Here is a 21,051-nt window from a genome sequence, read left to right as displayed (position 1 = left end):
AAAATTATAGCAAATGATACAACTGACAGAGGATTAATTTCCAAAATATATAAGCAGATCCTGCAACTCAATACCAAAAAACAAACAACTCAATGAAAAAGTGGGGGAAAGACCTAAACTGACACTTCTCCAAAGACATATAGATGGCTAACAAACACATGAAAAGATGCTCAACATCACTCATTATTAGAGAAATGCAAATTGAAACTACAATGAGATATCACCTCACATCAATCAGAATGGCCATCATCAAAATGTGTACAAACAATAAATGCTGGAGAGAGTGTCGAGGAAAGGGTAACATTTTGCACTGTTGGTGGGAATGTAAATTGATAAAGCCACTATGTAAGACAGTATGGAGATTCTTTTAAAAACTAGGAATAAAACCACCATATGACCCAGCAATCTCACTCCTAGGCATATACCCTGAGGAAACCCAAACTGAAAAAGACACATGTATCCAAATATTCATTGCAAAACTATTTACAATAGCTAGAACATGGAAGCAACCCAGATGTCCAATGACAGATGAATGGATAAATAAATTGTGCTACATATACACAATGGAATATTTCTCGGTCATAAAAAGGAACTCATTTGAGTCAGATCTAATGAGGTGGATGAAACTAGAGGCTATTATACATGAAGTAAGTCAGAGAGAGAAAGATAAATATTGTATACTAATGTATATATATGGAATCTAGAAAGATGGTATCAAATAATTTATTTGCAGGGCAGCAATGGAGAAACAGACATAAAGAACAGACTTATGGACATGGGGAGAGGAGACCAGAGGGTGAGATATATGGAGAGAATAACATGGAAACTTACATTACCACATGTAAAATAGATGAAGTGAAGAACTGAAGTGAAAGTTGGTCAGTTGTGTCTGACTCTTTGCGATGCCATGGATATAGTCCATGGAATTCTCTAGGCCAGAATACTGGAGTGGGTGGCCTTTCCCTTCTCCAGGGAATCTTCCCAACCCAGAGATCATACCCAGGTCTTCTGTATTGCAGGGGGATTCTTTATGAGCTGAGCCACAAGGGAAGCCCAAGAATATTTGAGTGGGTAGCCTATCCCTTCTCCAGAGGATATTCCAGACCCAGGAATCCAACTGGGGTCTCCTGCCTTGCAGGCAGATTCTTAACCAGGTAAGCTATCAGGGAAGGCTATAAAATTGATAGCCAGTGGGAATTTGCTGTATGTCTTAATGAACTCAAGCGGGGGCTCTGTATCAACCAGAGGAGTAGGATGGGGAGGGAGATGGGAGGGAGGTTCAAGAGGGAAGAAACATATGTATACTTATGGCTGATTCATGTTGAAGTTTGACAGAAAACAGCAAAATTCTGTAAAGCAATTATCCCTCAATTAAAAAATCAATAGATTTTTAAAAAAAAGAATCATTATTTAGAATTACTATCTAGGATCACTTTTAGGATTCATTTTCTAGGATTATTAGATGACTTTATTTAGGATTATTTTTAGAATCTAAAATAAGGGCTCACAATAAAAAAAAATTAATCATAAGGAAATATAGTCCCAAGACATTCTGTAAATCAAGCCTATTATTTTCATTATCTTTTCCTGTATTCTCTGTCATGTTATTTGTAACTTATTTATATGCTTCAGATTTAAAGAAAATATAAGAACAGCAAAAAAAAAAAAAAAAAAATGTTAGATTCCATGGATACCTTAAAACCTATGCACAAAGCTGACTGATCATTTAACAATAACAAAGGATTAAGTTTTAGCTTGTTATTTAAAGAAAATACTGCAATAGATTTTCCTGTGAATAATGCCAGTTTTAAAGCAAGGTAGCAATCAAATATCCTCTATTAACATTTATACTTTTTCTTTAGAGTTCACTTAAATTGACATTACCAATATCAATAGCCTTTCCTACGTCTTAAAAGTATACTTCTATAAGAGGTTTTAAAATAACTGTCCCTGAAAAAAATTTTAGCTGACCTTTTGAGGAATCTGGGCAAGGGCTGATGCAATTATATTAGACTTTTCTTCTGAGAGGTTTTTGATCATTGACCCCAGAGTAAACACCACAACTCCATCTTTTCCAGAGCTTTGAACAAACTCTTCGAATTCCTATGAAGAAAACAGTCTTTGTAATATAAAAGCTTATAGTTATAATAGATGTCACACTTTTTTCAATGTGTCTGAATTATTAGGACAATTCTGTATTTTCACATGTTAATGATTTCACTGTATCATAGATGACCTGAAATCATTTGTTACTAGACAAATTAAAATTTCTTTTTACTAAAGACTCATTTAGTAAAACATATTTCAGGTATGTGTGTCTCTGTGCATGCATGCTTGTGTTTACAAATTATTGACTGCCTGTTATCTTCTGCCACTTGCTGAACTCTTTACATGTGTCATTTAGCTTAGGCATATGGTAATTTTATGAGATATGTATACATTTACATATCTCAGTAAGGTTAAGTAATTTGTCCAAGCCTACATAGCAGTGGGTGGCAGAGCAAATTTCTACCTTTAAGCTAAATAGTTCTGGTGCTGCACTTTATATTTAGCCTTTTACGCTGATAAGATTATCTTTCATTTTCCTGCTGAATCATGGTCAGCACAGTGACACGATTTTGGTATATTTACTTTTCCCTGTTTTCTAACTTTCAATTTTGTTTTATTTTGGCTATATTTGATTTTTATATAAGCTTCCACAAACACAATCTGGAGTGAAGTAGCCAAGTAACTCTTGACCAGACAAGTAATGCAGAAATACCTATAAAACATACTTCTGAGGATTATAGGAATATGGTAGAAATATATAATTTTGAGTTAAAAATAAAAACTGCATATTCAATCATACTGAAATAAAAAGAAATCCTTTCATCCTGTATTTAAATATTAGTAAAACTAAGTTAACTAAATAAGACAAGAAAAAATATGTGAGATGTAAAATGGAAAGCCAGGTAAGAGATTTAGTTTCAGGTATTTCTCACATGGTTATAGAGGCTGGCAAGTTTAATGTGCAGAACAGCCCATTCGGCTGGAGACTCAGAGAAGAGCCACTACTGTAATTCAAGTCTGAAGGCTACCTACTGGCAGAATTCAGTCTCGTTGTATTCACATCTTCAACTAATAGGATGAGGCTTATCCACATAATGAAGAGTAATTTGTTTACTCAAGGTTCACATATTTAAAAGTTAAAGTCATCTGAAAATAGCCTCTCAGTAACTTCCAAAAAAATACTTGACTAAATAGCTGAGTACCTAGCTAGGGAAGTTAATACATAAAATTACCCATTATACTACATTTACAGATGATTTGACTTAAAATATAATGTTATCTTTGTTTATTTTCAATTATAGCATAGTATTCTTGAGATATTAGAAAATATTTTAGAATTTATATAAAATAGATTTTCATGAATAGTGAATGGACTTTGAACAACAACAACAGAACTATTGAGGACTACTTCAATCAGATAATAATACATAATCCAAAATAAAGGTATTCACTTTCTGACTGTAGTGTATAATCTAAGAAAATAATGACCATTAAATTCTATTCTGTATTCTCAGTTTGTAGATCAAATCTTAATAATAGTTAACTAGAAATCATTTAAGAGATAAATACTCCTATAGGAAAATAATAAGCACATTTAGTTACCTTAGGTAGGGGCTTTGCAGGCTTGCAGTGCAGTCCTCCAACAAATTCAGTGTTAGGTAAATAAGGTTGAGGAAATTCAAAATCCCAGTAACTTCGAAACAACCACATGTCAGCTTTCCCCATAATCTCACATAATGTGGTAGGTTTTCCTGAAAAAAAAAAAAAAAAATGAAGGATAATAGAGGGAAAGCAATCTGATATGGTAAATGGGAGATATTTCTCCACCTAATTTTCTAAGTAAATTCTTGAAGACCAATACTGAGCCTTTGTAACCCAGCTTATATGTCAGTTGGCCTTTTACCCTGAAGAGGACACAATAGTCAGAATATGAATAAGAAAACAGATATAAGCATGGAGCAAAACCAAAAGCCTGTTACTTTCTCTCTATCAATGGAGTCTTCTTGAGCTAAGCCTGAACCCACTCATGTGCTTCTAGTAAGTACAAGAAACTTAGGCAGTGATCCTCAGCCTTCTGTGGTAGAGTCACACCTTCTGGAATCCCAATTTATCTCATCCTCATTGCCCCAAAAGTCTCTATGTTGAAAATCAACTTGTGTTTTATCCTTCTTTTTTTCTACTGTTTCAAGTGTGCTGTCACAACAAATTACATCCTGAATATTTTTAGTACAATTCTTAAAGTGATTGTTTCCTTTGCTATGGTAAAGGAGAGTTCTTATTTTACAAGATTCCATCCTCTTTGGTAAAGATACTACATTGCACAATAATCTGGTGGTGAAATATTTGCTATTTTTACATATTTAGTTAACAAACAGCACAAAAGGGTTCCTTTGAACTGAATTGGAAACCAAGTGAATATTTACAGAATAAGAACTCAAATTAGTGACCCTGAATTGAATCATCTTCCTTAGTTTCATCTCTGAATTCTGTGTATCTACTGCTGTATACCGAGCCTTACCCAGACTTTTGGTGTCCTCTTGAAATATGTGCTCTGTGTCACCAATAGGAGGAAACCATAGCTATCTGGTTTCTCACTACATGGCTTTTTGAATATTCTTCTTGATGTTCTAAGTGTGCTAAGGTTTTTGTTAGAAAAATATAAGGGATTTTGAACTCCTAGGAAGGTCTATCTTCATAAGAGATCAAGGCAAATCTCAGTAAATGAGGAGCTTGACTCTGGTGATTACAATATCCAGTTTCATATCTTTATGAAAATGTGTGCACACTTTAGGGTTTTTTTTTTTAATTTTTCTAACTTTTGAGTTAAAATACATTAAAATGAATTGTTAACTGGCATATTTCTGTCTGGTAGAAACTATCACTTCCCAAATTATGATTTTAATGCCCTATAGGATTTTTTTGGACCATTTTTGTGTCTAACCTAGTGCTCTTATCCTAAAATTCCTTTATCCCCCAAGAGGTTTATAAATAGTTTCTCAACTTTTTGAAATGAATGCTATCTCTCTGGTTTATTCATCAATTATTTGAACATATCTATGACATATTTAAATGAAAAGTTTTATAAATTATGAGTTATACTTTTTTTTTTTTTTATTAGTTGGAGGCTAATTACTTTACATCATTACAGTAGTTTTTGTTATACATTGAAATGAACCAGCCATGGATCCACATGCATTCCCCATCCCAGTCCCCCCTCCCACCTCCCTCTCCACCCGATCCCTCTGGGTCTTCCCAGTGCACCAGGCCCGAGCACTTGTCTCATGTACCCAACCTGGGCCAGAAAGATAAAGACCATTACAGTATACTAACACATATATATGGACTTTAGAAAGATGATAACAATAACCCTATATGCAAAACAGAAAAAGAGACTCAGATGTATAAAACAGACTTGTGGACTCTGGGAGAAGGCGAGGGTGGGATGTTTCAAAAGAACAGCACTGAAACATGTATATTATCTAGGGTGAAACAGATGAGTTATACTTTTAAAATTTGTAAAGTATACTTGGAATGCATTGTATAATGATGATTTTAAATTCTGAGTAGCCAAATTGCATCTATATCTTGTAGCATTTTAACATATATAAGTAAAAGAAATGCATTTCTTCTATCTACCAAGTATTTAATTATTCTTCTCAGATTATTGATATATTCCACCAAAGAATATTCTAAGTTGCTAAGAACTATGGAAGAATTAGGGATAGTGTAATACCCTAACACTAGAAAAGATTTTCCTAAACTGAGTGTCAGTCTGCTGGGACCAGAAGTAAACCAGCTCAATCCAGCTGTAGATCAATAAAAGATTAAACCATGACTCAGAAAATGTCACCTTGATGAGATTTTAAATTATCTTAGTATTGCCTCTTGTAGCTTGAACTCTCAACATGAATGTGTGATGGTTTCTGCCCATATTATAGGGCCAAGTCTACAGATATAAGCACCTGTTTCTGTCACAAAATGCCCAATTTTCGGTATAACATGTCAACGCTGATTAGATCATATGCTTTTTTGAACATATTACATATCACCAAGTGGCATAGTTCATTAGAAGCAGTCATGTTACTTCTGAGTTGTTGAATAATTTTCCAGAAGAAATATTGAATAGATACCCAAAAAATGAAAAAGGAAGTGGCTATATAAAATAAGAGATCACAACTACAATTTTTTTTAAGTTGTGGGGAATAAACACAACTTTTAGTAATGATAGGATATTAGAGATACATCTGTTAAAATTAGTGACAAGGAAAATAATAAAAAAAAATTCATATGAAAATGAAAAAGTTCCAAATAGACAAATCAATCCTGAGAAAGAAAAACAAAGCTGGAGGCATCACACAATCTGATTTTAAACAATATTATAAAGCTATAGTAATCAAAATGATACAGCTAAAAGGAGTCACTTAGTCTACTGGAGCAGAAGTAAAAGCCCCCAAATAAATTCATGCATACATATTCAACTAATATTTCACAAGAGTCAAAAATATTCGATGAAAGAAGATAGTCTTTTAAATAATTCTTGCTGAAAAAATGGATATTCACATACAAAGGAGAAAAACTAGACCCTGATCTTACTCCACTACAAAATTATATTAAAATGGATTAAAGACTTAAATATAAGACCTAAAACCATAAAATTCCTCAAGGAAAATAAGTGGGAAATAGTTCTTGACACTCATCATGGCAGTGAATTTAAAATGTAACACCTAAACTATAAGTAACAAAATTAAATGAAAAATTAAAGACAAAAAGTGGAACTAATTCCAATTAGAAAGTTCTGCACACTGCACAGAAAAAGAAACGATCAACAAAATAAGAAGGCAGCCAATGAAAATAGAGAAAATATTTGCAAACCATATGCCTGTGTAGGTGTCACCACCTAAAATATAGAAGGAACTCACACAATCTAATAGCACAAAATCAAATAATTAAATTTTAAAAAATTAGCTGAGGAACTGGATAAACATTTATTGGAAGAAAATATTCAGATAGTCAACAAGAATCTGAAATGATGTTCAGCATTACTAGTGACCAAGAAAATTCAAAGCAAAACTACAAGGAATTAACATCTCATACCTGTTATGACGGCTATCATCAAAATGATAAGAGACAGTGCTGGTGAGGAGGTAGTGAAGAGAGACGACTTTATACTATTAGTGCAAATGTAAATCGGTACAGCCAATAAGGAAAATGTTATGGATGTTCCTTAAAATTTAAAAACAAATTGATTTTATTTGATTTTACCATATGATCCAGAAATTCCACTTACAGGTAGGAAAATAGGGGGAAAAAAAACAGATCATTGCACTCTTAAGCTCATTGCTGCACTATTTACAATAGCCAAAATTATGGAAACAATCTAAGTGTTTATAAATACATGAATGGATAAAGAAAATATCATTACAGATAGAGTGGAATTTTATTAAATCACGAGAAACAGGGAAAACTTGCCACTTGCCTCAACATGGATGGACCTTGAGGATATCATGTTAAGTGAAGTAAGACAGGGAAATATATCACTTATATGTGGAATCTAAAAGAAAACAAAACTAAAAACTAAAACAAACTATAGAACTGAGAAAATTGTTGGTTGCCAGATACTAGGGTTGTAGCATGGTCACAACAGGTAGTGGTCAAACGGTACAAAGTTCCAGTTCTAAAGTAAGTAATCTAGAGGTGTAATTTACAGTGTGGAGACTATAGTTACTAATACTGTATTGTGCTAAGAAAGTAGATCTTAAGAGTTCTCAGATAAAAACCCATTTGTAACTATATGTACTGATGGATATTATATAGAGTTATTGTGATTATTTCATAATATGTAGAAATATCTTATCATTGTGTTGTATATATGTAATGAAACAAAATTATTTTAAGGCAGAGCAAGAGAAATTGTGCATAAAAATTTCTCTGCCACTTGAGTCAGTGTCCAACACCCCTCGTTTTAACGTGCAATGTGCTTCTGTATTTGTATTAACTAGATCCCCGTAGAAGACACAGGAAAGTTTACTCTACAAAAAAGCAATTTCCTCCTGGCCCCAGCAAGGTAATGCTTTAGGAGGTAACATTCCTTTCTTAATCCCTTAAGGGGTCACAATGACCCACTACTCACTTTTTAGGACTACATAAAATGGCAATATATTGCTTGAATGGATGACTCTTTCTTGTATAACTCTTTTCCTCAAAAACTTATATGACACTGTTTTGACTTCTAACGTGCGGAACATTCCTCAGGTCTTCCTGACAGACTTTCTCCAGGGTTACAACCTTCAGATTGGCTCAAGTAAAATTTTCCATTTTCTTTCTTAAGTTGATTCTTGATTAATTTTTTGTACCAACTGAAACTAATACAATGTTCAGTTCACTTCAGTTGCTCAGTCGTGTCCGACTCTTTGCGACACCATGAACCGCAGCATGCCAGGCCTCCCAGTTCATCGCCAACTCCCAGAGTTTACCCAAACTCATGTCCATTGAGTTGGTGATGCCATCTAACCATCTCATCCTTTGTGGTCCCTTCTCCTCCTGCCCTCAATCTTTCCCAACACCAGGGTCTTTTCAGATGAGTCAGCTCTTCCCATCAGGTGGCCAAAATATTGGAGTTTCAGCTTCAATATCAGTCCTTCCAATGAAAACCCAGGACTGATTTCCTTTAGGATGGACTGGTTGGATCTCCTTGCAGGCCAAGGGACTCTTAAGAGTCTTCTCCAATACCATACTTCAAAAGCATCAATTCTTCTGCACTCAGCTTTCTCTATAGTCCAACTCTCACATCCGTACATGACTACTGGAAAAACCATAGCCTCGACTAGATGGACCTTTGTTGGCAAAATAATGTCTCTGCTTTTTAATATGCTGTCTAAGTTGGTCATAACTTTCCTCCCAAGGAGTAAGCATCTTTTAATTTCATGGCTGCAGTCACCATCTGCAGTGATTTTGTAGCCCCCCAAAATAAACTCAGCCACTGTTTCCACTGTTTCCATTGTTTTCCCATCTATTTTCTGTGAAGTGATGGGACTGGATGCCATGATCTTAGTTTTCTGAATGTTACATGTTAGCAATACCTTAAAAAATCTAACTAAATAATGTAAAAATGATACTGCTTTCTCAAAGGTAATTTACCTCTTATGCAAAATTCATTTAACATAATCATATAATCACACAAAAATAATAAAAAATAAATTATTCAAAAGGAATGAAAGAAGGGGTGAATGGACTTTCATGAGCTCTTCCATGAAAGTTTCTTCAGTTACTGAAATCTGGAGAATCTCCACATTATTGGGAACATTGGTATGATCAAATCAGAGTAGAGAAAAACTTTGAGCTCAGGGTTAAAAGTCACTAGTTCACCTCTAATGCAATTTTAAATAGAACAACAGAAGCAAAACACTGAGGTGATTTACAAAATCTGGAAACATGGTCCTTTAGAAAAATATCTTTTTTTTTTTTTTTTTTTTACACTTGGAAGACAAGAGCAGATGGAACCAAACCACATGATTTATTTTCTAGTTTCATGCTCAATGCATTATAAACCTGGCCACCAATTAACCATTCCTTCACAGGATATAAATATAAAGCCTTAAGAAGAGCAAGCTAATCAGAAAGAAAACAGGCTGCAAAAAGACAGAAGCAAAACTCAGAGAAGTAGTCCAGATTTATGGAAATTAAGCAAACTGTCAGATTTGGGGAAACCTGGGTTCAATCTCTGGGCTGGGAAGATCCCCTGGAGGAGGGAATGTTATCAGTATTCAATCATATAACACAAAACCAAAAAAAGAGTGGTTTTACTTCTTAAATTCAAAACAGTGTAGCCACAGGTGCTTGGATCTTCTTCACCTAAAATATGTTTTGTAAGTTTTCATACAGTCAGATAAATATTTACATTTTTATAGGCTATAAGAATACTTATTATATACATATTTCTCTTACCTAAAACCTTGCTGTAATATTCATCCCATTCTGGAAATACATAATATGAATATATCACATCATTCACTGTATACAGTAACCAGTTCTCCAGCCTCTGTATAAAAGTCATGTTGTCTGTAAGTCTTGATGTGACACCAGGAACATATGAAGAAGGCATAGGAAGCCCAGCACACAGTCTTTCAATGACATTCCCATAGAAAACCCGAAAAGTGTATATAAATGGAATATTCAGAAGTTCAGCCACCAGTTCCCCACAAAAACTTAAAGGATCGGCAATACAGACATCGAACTTGGCTGCCTGTAGCCTGCTGAGTAATTCCTTGTTTGTGACAGCACTGTCACACACTCTTTTGATAGTTAATAAAAATTTTCTGCCTATGCTTGCCAGTTTTATTTGCATTTCCCACCATGAGAGTTTCGACAGTTCAAACGTAGCTTCATAGAGAAGGGTATTGAGCTCTTCCATGAACGTTTCTTTAGTTACTGAAAGCTGGAGGATCTCCACATTATAGGGAACCTTAGTATGATCAATCAGAAGACTTTGTGAAGGTACCAGGACAGTTATCTCATGCCCACGAAGGTGAAGTTCTTCTAGAATCGCTTGTAAATTAATCCAGTGACTAAAATCCACAGGCCATACAAGAACTTTGCCCGTCCTTCCAGACTCAAGGAGACATAGCTGCAGCATGAAAAACATGCAGAAGCCTTTCACGGTCTTCATGGTTGGTTCCTGCTTGAATGAAATCTGAGCTTAAACCAAACGCATGAAACACAATCCGAAGATCTCTCTTTAACAACCCCAATCGAGTTATAGTAGGTTGGGCTGGACTTTGAAGTGTGTACTTTGTATTATGGGTTAAAATGAAAAGCAACTGCTTTTATAGGAAAAAAAAAAAAAACTCAATACACTGAGTTAGGAAATATATACTCAATTTTAAACACAAATCCATCATGATTTCTAAGTAAAGCTAGAAAATCCAGCATTATGTGATTGCATATTCTGTTAATGTTAAAGTTTTTGAATTTTTTGTTTGTTTTATTCCAATGCTCATTTGAACAGGAAGATCTCTGCCGTGTTTCTTCTACTGATAACTCTTCTAGGTATTGTAGGTTTGGAAGAGATCATCACTTAATGCCAGAAATATGCATACTTTAAGAGATGTTAAGGCAGAGATTTATTTTTAATTTTAATTTTATATTGGATTGTATTTGATTAGCAATGTGTTAGCGTCACACACACACACACACACACACACACACATATATACATATTTTATTCTTTTTAAACTTCTTTTCACATTTACATTGTTACAGAATATTGAGCAGAATTTCCTATGCCATATAGTAAGTCCTTGTTAGTTCATCTATTTTAAATATGGTGGCCTGTATCTGCTAATCCCAACTCCCAATTTATTGCTCACCCTACCTGGCCTCTTTTCTAACCATAAGTTTGTTTTATAGTGTGTTAGTCTGTTTTTGCTTTATAAATAAGTTCATTTGTATCCAGTTTTTTTAGATTGCATATATAAGCAAAGTGATAGTTGTCTTTCTCTGTATTCCTTATTCACTTAATATTATAATCTCCAGGTTTATCTGTGATGCTGCAATATTTTGGAGATTAATTCTTTGTCAGTTTCTTCATTTGCAAATATTTCCTCCCACTCTGAGGGTTGCCTTCTCATTTTGCTTCTGTTCTGCTTTGCTGTGCAACAGCTTTTGAGTTCAATTTGATCCCATTTGTTAGCTTTGTTATCATTTCCATTACTCTAAGAAATAGATCAAAAAAGGTATCATTGCAATTTATTCACAGAATGTTTTGGTGTTCCATCTTACATTGGTCTTCAATCTATGTTAAGTTAATTTTTTTGTATGATGTCAAATAATGTTCTTCTTTCATTCCTTTAGATGTATTTATCCAGTTTTCCCAGTGCCACTTATTGAATAGCCAGTCTGTTCTCCACTGTAGTTTTGTTCTTTTGTCATAGATTAATTAGCAATAGGTCTGTTAGTTTATTTCTGGACTTTCTATCCTGTTTCACTGATCTATGTTTCAGCACCATATTGTCTTGATTCTGTAGCTTTGTAGTAAAGCCTGAAGTCAGGGAGTCATCTTATTCCTCCACCGCTGTTTTTCTTTCTCAAAATTGCTTTGACCATTCAGGTACTTTTCTGTATGCACAATTTTTTTAAATTGCTCTAGCTTATGAAAAATATGCTTGCTAGTTTGGAAGGGATTGCATTGACTCTGTAGACTGCCTTGAGTACTATAGTAATTTTGATAATATTGATTCTTCCAATTCTTTCCATCTGATTGTGTCATCTTTGATTTATTTAATCAGTGTCTTATCCTGTTCAGAGCACAGGTCTTTTGCTTCCTTGGTAGGATTATTCCTAGATATTTTATTATTTTTGATGAAATGGTAATGGGATTTTTTTCTTTGATTTCTTTCTGATCATTCATTGCTGGTGTATAGAAATGCAGCAAATTTCTATGAGTTAATTCTGTATCTTGTTTATTTAACAAATTCATTTCTAAGATCTAGTAGCTTTGCATAGTATCTTTAAGATTTTCTATATATAGTATCATATTTTCCATAAACAGTGATAGTTTTATTTCTTTTCCAAAATTTTTATTGGTGTATAGTTGTTTTATATTGTTGTGTTAGTTTCTGTTGTACAATAAAGTGAATCAGCTATATGTGTATATATTACTCTCCTTCTTGGACATCTTTGTGAACTCCCATCCTATCATCTAAGTCACTGCAGACCACCAAACTGACCTCCCTACACTATACAACAGGTTCCCACTATTTATCTGTTTTACACATGCTAGGGGATATAAGTCAAACCTAATCTCCCAATTCACCCCCCCTCCCAAGTTCACATGTCTGTTCTCTATGTCTGCATCTCCACCCCTGGCCTGCAAATAGATTAATCTGTACCTTTTTTTTTTTATTCCACATGTATGCATTAATATATGATATTTATTTTTTCTCTGTATTACTTCACTCTGAGACAGACTCCAGGTCAATTTATCTCTCTACAAATTATCCAGTTACACTTCTTTTTGTGGTTGAGTAATATTCCATTGTATATATGTACCACACCTTCTTTATCCATTAATCTGTTGATGGGCATTTAGGTTGCTTCTATGCTCTGGCTACTGTATTAATAAATAGTGCTGCAATGAGATTTGAGGTGCATATATCTTTTTCACATATGGTTTTCTTAGAGTATATCCTGATCTTATAGTAGTTCTATTTTTGGTATTTTTAAGGAACATGTATATTGTTCTCCATTGTCTCCGTATCAATTTACATTCCAATCAACAGGGCAAGAGGGCTCCCTTTTCTTCATTCTCTCTCTAGCATTTATTGCTTGTAGGTTTTTTGATGATAGCCATTCTGAATGGTGTGAGGTGATGCTGTTTTTCAGTTGAGCTGTCAAATCTGACTCCTTGCAACCCCATGAACTGCAGCATACCAGGTCTCACTGTCTTTCCCTATGTCCTAGACTTTGCTCAAACACATGTCCACTGGGTCACTGATGCCAATCAGCCATCTCATCCTTTGTCTTCCCCTACTTATCCTGCCCTCAATCTTTTCCAAAGAGTAAACTCGTTACATCAAGTGGCAAAAGTATTGGAGTTGCAGATTCAGCATCAATCATTCCAATGAATACTCAGGATTGATTTCCCTTAGGATTCACTGATTTGATCTGCTTGCAGTCTAAGGGACTCTCATGATGTTTCTCCAACATCACAGTTCAAAGGCATCAATTCTTCCATGATCAGCCTTCTTTATGGTCCAACTGTTGCATCAGTATAAAACTACTGGTCAAACCACAGCTTTGACTATATGGACCTTTGTTGCCTAAGTAATGTCTCTGCTTTTTAATATGCTGTCTAGGCTTTTCTTCCAAAGTGTAAGGGTCTTTTAATATCATGGTTGCAGTCATTATCTGCAGTGATTTTGGAGCCCAAGAAAATAAAGTCTCTCACTGTTTCCACTGTTTCCCATCTTTTCCCATGAAGTGATGGGACCGGATGCCATGATTTTCACTTTTTGAATGTTGTGTTAAACCAATTTTTCACTCTCCTTTTTCACCTTCATCAAGTCGCTCTGGTGTTCTTCTTCACTTTCTGCCATAAGGGTGGTGTCATGTGCATATCTGAGGTTATTGGTAGTTCTCTTGGCAATCTAGATTCCAGCTTGTGCTTCATCCATCCTGGTATTTTCCATGATGTTCTCTGCATATAATTTAAATAAGCAGGGAGAGGATATACAGCCTTGATGAACTCCTTTCCCTATTTGGAACCAGCCTGTTGTTCCATTTCCAGTTCTTACTGTTCCTTCTGACCTCCATACAAGCTTTGCAGGAGTCAGGTAAGGTGATCTGGTATTCCCATCTCTTGAAGAATTTTTCCATTATTTTGTAATCCACACAGTCAAAGTTTTTCACATTTCAATAAAGCAGTACTTGATGTTTTTCTGGAGCTCTCAATTTTTCTATGATCCAGAATATGTTGGCAGTTTGATCTCTGGTTCCTTGGCCTTTTCTAAATCCAGCTTGAACATCCACAGTGTTGCAGCCTGGCTTTGAGAATATTCAGCATTACTTTGCTAGCGTGTGAGATGAGTGCAATTTTCCTTAGTTTGAGCATTCTTTGGTTTTGCCTTTCTTTGGGAATGGAATGAAAACTGATCTTTCTGAGTCCTGTTGCTAATGCTGATTTTTCCAAATTTGCTGGCATATTGAGTGCAGCACTTTCACAGCATCATCTTTTAGGACTTGAAATAGCTCAGCTGGAATGTCCTCACCGCCACTAGCTTTGTACATAGTGATGCTTCCTAAGGCCCACTTAATGTCAGACTCCAGGATGTCTGGCTCTATGTGAGTGATCACATCATCGTGGTTATCTGGGTCATGAGGGTCTTTTTTATACAGGTCTTCTGTGTATTCTTGCCACCACTTCTTAATATCTCCTGCTTCTGTTAGGTCCATACCATTTCTGTCCTTTAGTGTGCCCATCTTTGAGTGAAATATTCCCTTGGTATCTCTAATTTTCTTGAAGAGATCTCTAGTGTTTCCCATTGTATTGTCTTTCTCTATTTCTTTGCACTGATCACTTAGGAAGGTTTTCTTATCTCTCCTTGCTATTCTTTGGAACTCTGCATCCAGATGGATATGTCTTTCCTTTTCTCCTTTCCCTTTGGCTTCTCTTCTTTTGTCAGCTAATTGTGACGACTCCTCAGACATTTTGCCTTTGCATTTCTTTTTCTTGGAGATAGTCTTGATCACGGCATCCTGTACAATGTCATGAACCTCCATCCTTAGTTTCAGGCACTCTGTCTATCATATCTCATTCCTTAAATCTATTTGTCATTTCTACTGTATAATCACACTGGATTTAATTTAGGTCATACCTGAATGGTCCAGTTGTTTTTCCCTACTTTCTTCAATTAAAGTCTGAAGTGGGTATTAAGGAGTTCATGATCTGAGCCAGAATCAGCTGACAGTCTTGTTTTTGCTGACTGTATAGTTCTTCTCCATCTTTGACTCCAAGGCATATAATCAATCTGATTTCAGTGTTGACCATCTTGTGATGTCCATGTCTAGAGTCTTCTCTTGTCCTGTTGAAGAGGGTGTTTGCTATGACCATTGCCTTGTCTTGACCAAACTCTGCTAGCCTATGCCCCACTTTGTTTTGAACTCCAAGGCAAATTTCCCTATGACTCCAGCTGTCTCTTGACTTCCTGCTTTTGCCTTCCAGTCCCCTATGATGAAAAGGACATCAACAAACAAGATGGCAGAGTAAAAAGTCATGTGCTAATCTCCTGTGTGAATTCCAAAGCTGCAGCTAGCTGCTATGCAACCATAGACAGAATGTTGGATTCCACCAAAAATAAATAAATAAATAAATAAATAAATAAAATCTATCCCAATTCCAAGTGCAAAGGAGAAGCCCCACTAAAATGGTAGGAGGGAATTTTTGTTGTTGTTGTTTAGAATCAAACCCCATACTCACCAGAGATGCTTGGAGGACTCAAATTCTTGCACACACCAAGAGCCAGACATCCCACAGAGACTGAACCAGACCTACCTTGGATGGTTTGTGTGTCTCCTGCAGAGGTATGGGTCAGCAGTGGCCTGCTGTGGGGACAGGAATTCTAACTGCAGCAGGCCTGGATTATCCGAGGTGTGGCCTGAGCCTCATAATGGAGGTCACTATTAGCCCCACCATAGAGCCGCTGAGCAGATGACCCACAAACTGCAGAACAATTATACCAAAGATTTTCCCACACTCATAAGAAAGTTCAAATTTTCTTAGAACAGATTTTCCAACCTGGGAATCCGGCAACTGAGAAGCCCCAGGGAATTTGATTTTTGGAGGCCAGTGGGAGATGGAGCCAGACTTGTCTTTGAGTGTCCAGGAATCTCTGGTGGAGGTATGGGTTGAAAGTTTGGCCTCAGGCCAAACAACAGAGAAGGAATCCAGCCCCGCCCATCAGCAGAAAGTTGGATTAAAGATTCACTGAGCTTGGCCCTGCCCATCAGAACAAAAGCCAGTTTTCCCCACAGTCTCTCCCTTCAGAAAACTTCCATAAGCCTCTTATCCTTTTCATCAGAGGGCAGACAGAATGAAAACCACAATGAAAAACACAGAAGACTAACCAAACTGATCACATGGACCACAGCCTTGTCTAACTCGATGAAACTGTGAGCCATGCCTTGTAGGGCTGCCCAAGACGAATGGGTCACAGCAGAGAGTTCTGACAAAACCTGGTACACTGGAGAAGAGAATGGAAAATCACTTCAGTATTCTTACCTTGAGAACCCCACGAACAGTATGAAAAGGCAAAAAGATATGACACTGAAAAATGAACTCCCTAGGTCAGTAGATGCCCAATATGCTACTGGAGAAGAGTGGAGAAATAACTCCAGATACATTGAAGAGATGGAGCAAAAGCAAAAATAATGTCCAGGTTTAGATGTAGCTGGAAACGGAAGTAAAGGCCGATGCTATAAGAAGAATATTGCATAGGAACCTGGAATGTTTGGCCCACAAATCAACATCAATTGGAAGTGATCAAAAAGGAGATAGCAAGAGTGAACATAGACATTTTAGGAAACAGTGAGCTAAAATGAACTGGAATGGATGAATTTAAATCATATGACCATTGTATCTACTTCCATGGGCAAGAATCACTTAGAAGAAATGGGACTGCCCCTCATAGCCAAGAAAAGAGTGTGAAATGCAGTACTTGGGTCCAATCTCAGAAATAACAGAAGTAGAAATTAAGAGTTTTCAAATAAATACCATGTGTGTTTATGTGTAGCAATGGATATTATCTAGAGTTATTTGGTGATTATTTCACAATAGGTGCAAATATCTAATCATTTTGTTGTATACCTGTGTTGAAACAAAATTATTTTAAGTCTGGGCGAGCAAAATATTGCATAAAAATTTCTCTACCAGTTGAGCCACCACCCGGCAGTGCCCGTTTCAGTGTGCAATGTGTTTCTGCATTATACATTATCTAGATGCCCTCAAAGACATGGGGACGTTTACTCTACAAAAAAGTAATTTCCTCCTGACACCAGCAAGGTAACCCATCATAAGCTAACACTCTTTCCTTAATCTTTTAAGGGGTCACAATGACCCACTACTAACTGTTTATGACTACATAAACTGGCAATATAATGTTCTGATGTATAACACTTTCAGGTATAACCTGTTCCCTCAAAAACCTATATGACATCTCTTTAATTTCTAATGGGCAGTGCATTCCTCAGAGCTTCCTGACAGATTTTTCCCAGGGCTATAATCTTCAGATTGGCTCAAATGAAATCTTCCATACTTTTCTGGGTTGACTATTGACTAATTTTTTGTCACCATCTGAAACTAATATAATGTTGCATATTGGTAATATCATAAAAAATATAATTAAATAATACATGAAAGGTACTGCTTTCTCAAAGGTAATTTGCCTCTTATGCAAAATGTCATTACTATAATCACATAAACATACTAAAAATAAATTATTCAAAAGCAAAATAGAAGGGTACAAGGGCTTGCTAAAATAGAGGAAAAATCTGTGCTCAGTGTCAAAAGTCATTAGTTAATCTCTAATGACTTCTAACCTTAAATAAAACAACAAGAACAAAACACTGAAGTGAGTTAAAAATCTAGAAGCATGGTGCTATAGGAAAAAAGTCTTTTTTTGTTTTTATACTTTTGAAGACAAGAACAAATGAAACCAAACTACGCTATTTATTTTCTAGTTTCATGCTCACCACATAGCAAACCTGGTCATCTATTAACCATTCCTTCATAGAATACAAATATAAAGCCTTAAGAAGAGCAGGTTAATCAGAAAGAAATCAGGCTGTGAATGAGGAGAAGAGGAACGCAGAGAAGTAGTTCAAGGTTATGTAAATTAAACACACTGTCAGATTTGGGTTTTCCAAACACTCCAAAAACTTAAGCTTAAATATAGAGAACATTCCTTCTTGGATATATATCAGGGTTACCCTGGTTGGCTCAGATGGTAAAGAATCAGCCTGCAATGCAGGAGACCTGGGTTCGATCTCTGGGTTGGGAAGATCCCCAAGAAGACAGAATGTTATCATTACTCAGTCATATAACACAAAACTAAAAAAAAAAAAGAGAGACAGTGTTAATTTTTACATTCAAAACAGTGTAACCACCCTAAAATACCATTTGTAAGTTTTCATACAGTCAGATAAATGTTTACATTATTTATAGGATATAAGAAAATTTATTATATACATATTATTCTTACCTAAAACCTTGCTGTAGTATTCATCCCATTCTGGAAATACATAATATGAATATAGCATATCACTCACTGTATACAGTAACCAGTTCTCCAGCCTCTGTATAAAAGTCATGTTGTCTGTAAATCTTGATGTGATTCCAGGAACATATGAAGAAGGCGTAGGAAGCCCAGCACATAGTCTTTCAATGACATTCCCATAGAAAAACCGAAAAGTGAGTATAAATGGAATATTCAGGAGTTCAGCCACCAATTCCCCACCAAAATATAAAGGGTCAGCAATACAGACATCAAACTTGGCTGCCTGTAGCCTGCTGAGTAACTCCTTGTTTGTGACAGCACTTTCACACACTCTTTTGTTTATTAATAAATATTGTCTGACTAAGTTTGCCAGTTTTATTTGCCTTACCCACCATGAGAGTTTTGACACTTCAAAAATTTCTCTATAGATCAGGGTACTGAGCTCTTCTATGAAAGCTTCTTTAGTTACTGAAAGCTGGAGGATCTCCACATTATAGGGAATCTTGGTATGATCAATCAAAATACTTTGTGAAGGTACCAGAAGAGTTATCTCATGCCCACGAAGGTGAAGTTCTTCTAGAATCACTTGTAAATTAATCCAGTGACTAAAATCCGCAGGCCATACAAGAACTTTGCCCGTCCTTCCAGACTCAAGGAGACATAGCTGCAGCATGAAAAGCATGCAGAAGCCTTTCACGGTCTTCATGGTTGGCTCCTGCTTGAATGAAATCTTAAACCGAATGCATGAAACTCACAGTCCAACGATCTCTCCTTAACTTTTGCAAACAGCCCATAGTAGGTTGGGCTGAACTTTGACTTGTGTACTTTGTATTATGGATTAAAATGAAAAGCAACTCCTTTGATGGGGAAAAAAAAAAAAAACACCTTGATATAACACAATACACTGAGTTAGGAAATATATACTCAGGCTTAAACACAAATCCATAATAATTTCTAAATAATATTTGAAAACCTGACATTATGTGATTGCATATTCTATTAGGGCTAGATTTTTTGGAATTTTTTTTCTGACTTTATTTTTATGATCATTTGAACAGGAAGATCTCTGTAGTGTTTCTTTTACTGATAACTCTTCTAAATATTTTAGGTACAGAAGAGATCATCACTTAAGCCCAGAAATACATACCCTTTAAGAGATGCTAAGGCAAGGAGATATATTTTATTTTTACTTTTAACTTTATATTGGATTATAGTTGATTAACAATGTTTTAGTTTCAGGTGTACAGCAAAGTGGTTCAGTTATACATACATATATCTTCTCTTTTCAAAATTCTTTTCACATTTACGTTGCTACAGAATATTGAGCAGAATTTCCTGTGCTTTATAGTAAGTATAGAAAGTCCTTGTTCCTTCAACTATTTTAAATAAAGTAGTCTATATCTGCTAATCCGAACTCCCAATTTATTGCTCCCCCTACCTCGCCCATTTTGTAACCATAAGTTTGTTTTTAGTGTGTGTCTTTTTTTGTTTTGTAAATAATTTCTTTTTTTTTCTCCTAGATTGCACATATAAACAAAGTGATAGTTATCTTTCTCCGTATTCCTTATTCACTTGGTATGATAACTTTCAGGTCTATCTGTGTTGATGCAGTATTTTGGATATTAATTCCTTGTCTATTTCTTCATCTGTAAATATTTTTTCCCACTCTGAGTGTTGCCTTCCTATTTTGCTTATGTTCTGCTTTGCTGTGCAACAGCTTTTGAGTTTAATTTGATCCCATTTGTTCGTTTTGTTTTCATTTCCAATGCTCTCGGAAATGAATCAGAAAGGATATCATTGTAATTTAATCAAAGGATGTTTTGATGTTTGGTCTTACATTTAGGTCTTTAATCCATTTTGAGTTAATTTTTGTGTATGATGTTGAATTATGTTCTACTTTTGTTCCTTTACATATATCTTTCTAGTTTTCCCAGCACCACCTGTTGAAGATCCTGTTTTTTCTCCACAGTTAGAGTTTAATTGACGATAGGTCTGTGGGTTTATTTCTCGACTTTCTATACTGTTCCAGTGATCAGTATCTGTTTTGTGCCAGTACCATACTGTCTTGATGACTATAGCTTTGTGGGGTAGTCTGGGAGACCTTATTTCTCCACCTCTATTTTTCTTTCTCAAAATTGCTTTCACCTCAGGGTCTTTGTGTCTGTAAAATTTTTCTTAAAATTGTGTTAGTTTATAAAAAATAACCTTGGTAATTTCATAGGGATTGCATTGAATC

The 21,051-nt window shown here is 35.5% G+C and overlaps 1 protein-coding gene across 2 annotated transcripts in view; it reads right to left on the bottom strand.

Moving 5' to 3' along the window:
• LOC110129480 (UDP-glucuronosyltransferase 2C1-like) overlaps nucleotides 1-19,572 on the bottom strand; it is a 45,764-nt gene extending 26,192 nt beyond the window's left edge. Inside the window, exons 1-3 of one of the 2 annotated variants that reach the window (XM_020880873.2) lie at nucleotides 18,801-19,572; nucleotides 3,652-3,800; nucleotides 1,972-2,103 (exon numbers count right to left, since the gene is read on the bottom strand). In XM_020880873.2, coding sequence (XP_020736532.2) covers nucleotides 1,972-2,103; nucleotides 3,652-3,800; nucleotides 18,801-19,521 — 1,002 coding nt within the window. In that variant the 5' untranslated portion in view covers nucleotides 19,522-19,572. Of the gene's footprint in view, nucleotides 1-1,971; nucleotides 2,104-3,651; nucleotides 3,801-9,993; nucleotides 10,805-18,800 lie in introns of those variants that run through there. The other variant, XM_070458321.1, reaches the window with a different exon arrangement.
• Between the last annotated feature and the right edge of the window lie 1,479 nt (nucleotides 19,573-21,051).

Source organism: Odocoileus virginianus, chromosome 29 (genome assembly GCF_023699985.2).
Source record: "Odocoileus virginianus isolate 20LAN1187 ecotype Illinois chromosome 29, Ovbor_1.2, whole genome shotgun sequence".
NCBI classification, from domain to species: domain Eukaryota; kingdom Metazoa; phylum Chordata; class Mammalia; order Artiodactyla; family Cervidae; genus Odocoileus; species Odocoileus virginianus.
This window is presented reverse-complemented; position numbering and strand designations above follow the sequence as displayed.